We start from the raw sequence: 2,518 nt of genomic DNA on the forward strand, positions 1-2,518 counted from the left end.
GTGAGCTACCTGGCAGGATTTCACTCTGCTGAAAGTGGGAGTTTTTTTTTTCACGCATAGCAATGAGAATATCCCTAAACAAAACCATTTCAGGATGTTTTTCCCAGAGTGAAACATCAACTCTGGACAGCCTCTAGATAAAGTTCCTCCCTAAATCCTTTCCTGGGGAACGCTCCACTCCAGGCTGCCACCAGGCCAGTCCTCCTCCCCAAAGCCTTATCTGGCTCCCAACTCCTCTCCCTAACCCTCCAGGACTCCTTTGTTGAAGCAGATTCTGGGATACAAACTCTGTACAAACTAAATCAGCTACACAAAAATAGAGAACCAGGTATTTTTAAAACTTTTATTTTTAAAACAAGTTGCATATTTAAAAAAATTTGAATTTATATATTTTGTTTTAGAACATCTGGCGTGTACAATGGACTTTTTAAATGAAACTAAGCAGCCTCAATGAAACCCAGGATCTAAAGATTTGAAAACTTTTAAACTGCTTATTGTAAATCGTTTCATTTTTACTATTCTACCGGTGAACTCAAGATATCAACAAGTCTTGACTATCAACAAAAGTAGATTGCTCACTTTTTTTTTGAACTGTTTGAATAAAGTTGTACCCTTTCATGTCTCACAGTAAAGAAAACTTACTAGTTTGCGTCTCACCCTTACAGGAAGTTAAGCTGCCTATCAGTGTGTCTCTTTTTGCTTCGTTCCAGTTGAAGACAAAATGAAATGGATTACCTCCTTGAATAAAGTCGTATCCCTTCCTATCTTTAATAAAGGAAATTAACTTGAGATCTTTCACATCTCAGAGTGAACCTTACCTAACCTATCAGTTTTTGTAAATTTAATTTCTATGTTTAGTAGGTACATTTAATTTCTAAGTTTAACAAACGCTCTTATGTAGACTTTAGCAAATCCTAAATAAGGAAAATTAATTGCGAACCACACAAGCTTGTATGAAAACAAACAAAACAAAATACTAGAGGAGCTCTTGTTCATAACTTGAGACATCTGCAGAATAGCCCAGCTGAAGTAAAAAGCAACCCCCCAAACAGCCCGCGATACATTTGTTTCCAAAGAATAAGCAGGAGGCATTCGCAAAGCATTTCGATCACAGAAACTCCACCTTTATCTAAAACCCAGTGTATTCACGGGACGATGCGAAGATCCCGAGCTCAACTAATTTTTCCCCAGTTAAGAATGCATCAAACCAAGTTTCCATTTTGATCTCAAGGGCACGTGCGGCATGACCAATTCTCATCTGCGAGGGAGGCAAAGACCCTTAAGGGCAAGATGTTAACATGTGGCCAAACTACTCCCCTCAGGTAGTACAGTACAGATCTTTCCCTTGTCCCGAGTCTCCCCCACTCCAGCCCCCCAAGCAATGAATGAGTGAGAGAAGGGGCTAGAACCGCCAGGTAAGAGAGAGCGGGCGTGGGGGAATGGGGCGGAGAAGAGTGGTGGTGGTGGTGGTGGTGGTGGTGGTGGTGGTGGCGGCGGGCTGGGGTGGGTGGGGGTGGGGATGGGGAACGACTTTCGAGTAAAACGAAGCAAGACAAAAACGAGAAAACCGAAGGAAAAAAACGGAGCCTACTGAGGAGACGCGGCGGCGGCGGTGGCGGCGATGGCGACTATGTTGGCCGGCCTAGAAGAGCCGCGGGGCCGCGCCCCCGACGGCGCTGGCCTCGAGGGGCCTCACCGAGTTGTAGTGCTCGCCGAGGTTGCAGGCGTAGTGCAGGTAGACGAGGGTGAGCGGCTTCCTGGTGTACTCCCCCCCAATGACGACGGCAGGCGAATCCGCCTGGATCACCTCGATGGGGGTCTGCAGGACGTGCGACAGGGCCCTCAGCTCGAGCTGGCCTCCCCACGACGGGCTGCGCACGATCTCGTCGCAGTAGCTCAGGAACTCTTCGCGGCTGTAGGCGTCGCTGCTGTCGGGGTCAGTGAAGAAGGGCAGGAAGTCGTCCACGTGCTTGCGCATGTAATCAGCGGTGCGGCTCCGCAGGGTCTCCACCGTCACGGAGAACACCAGCTGGTCTTGGATGGCGCGATACATGCAGTGGCCGTCGGCCGGGATATCCTTCAGCTCCAGATTCTTGGACCCTAGGATGGCGGCGAGCTTCTCCTCCTCCTCGCGGCGGAAGCTGGCCAGGTGCTCCATCTCGGCCTCGGCGATCCTCTCCTGGCGCTCTCTCTCGAGGGCTGCCCTTTTTTCGCGCCTTCTCTGTGCCCTAGACTGGCGGGGAGGCTGGTTCTCAAGATTCATCTTGGCGAGATCTTCCGTGATGGAGTCAAGGTTGCTGTCATCAGGGAAACTCTCTCGGAACTTCTCCAGCTCCTGCTGGTGCTTCTGCTCCAACTCGGCCTTGAGGCGGGCCACGTCTAGGAGCAACTGCTTTCTTCTCTTCTTGTCGCTCTTGGGCACCGAGTTCTTCATGGCCTGGATGCGGGCCTGAAGCTCTTTCTTCTCGCGGTGGTGGCGTCGTATTATCCGCTGTTGCTCACTCTGAGAATCTTCCAT

The 2,518-nt window shown here is 49.6% G+C and overlaps 1 protein-coding gene across 1 annotated transcript; it reads right to left on the reverse strand.

Moving 5' to 3' along the window:
- Positions 1–1,642: 1,642 nt before the first annotated feature.
- On the reverse strand, positions 1,643–2,518 carry OTUD6A (OTU deubiquitinase 6A). Its single transcript, XM_021680244.1, has one exon. It carries the CDS (start codon positions 2,516–2,518, stop codon positions 1,643–1,645), a length of 876 nt encoding a protein of 291 aa, XP_021535919.1.

This window comes from Neomonachus schauinslandi, chromosome X, assembly GCF_002201575.2.
Source record: "Neomonachus schauinslandi chromosome X, ASM220157v2, whole genome shotgun sequence".
In the NCBI taxonomy this organism is placed as follows: Eukaryota; Metazoa; Chordata; class Mammalia; order Carnivora; family Phocidae; genus Neomonachus; species Neomonachus schauinslandi.

What these genes read in the sequence shown, in the direction of transcription:
- OTUD6A (XM_021680244.1), bottom strand. Translation starts at nt 2,518, where the DNA reads ATGGAAGATTCTCAGAGTGAGCAACAGCGGATAATACGACGCCACCAC.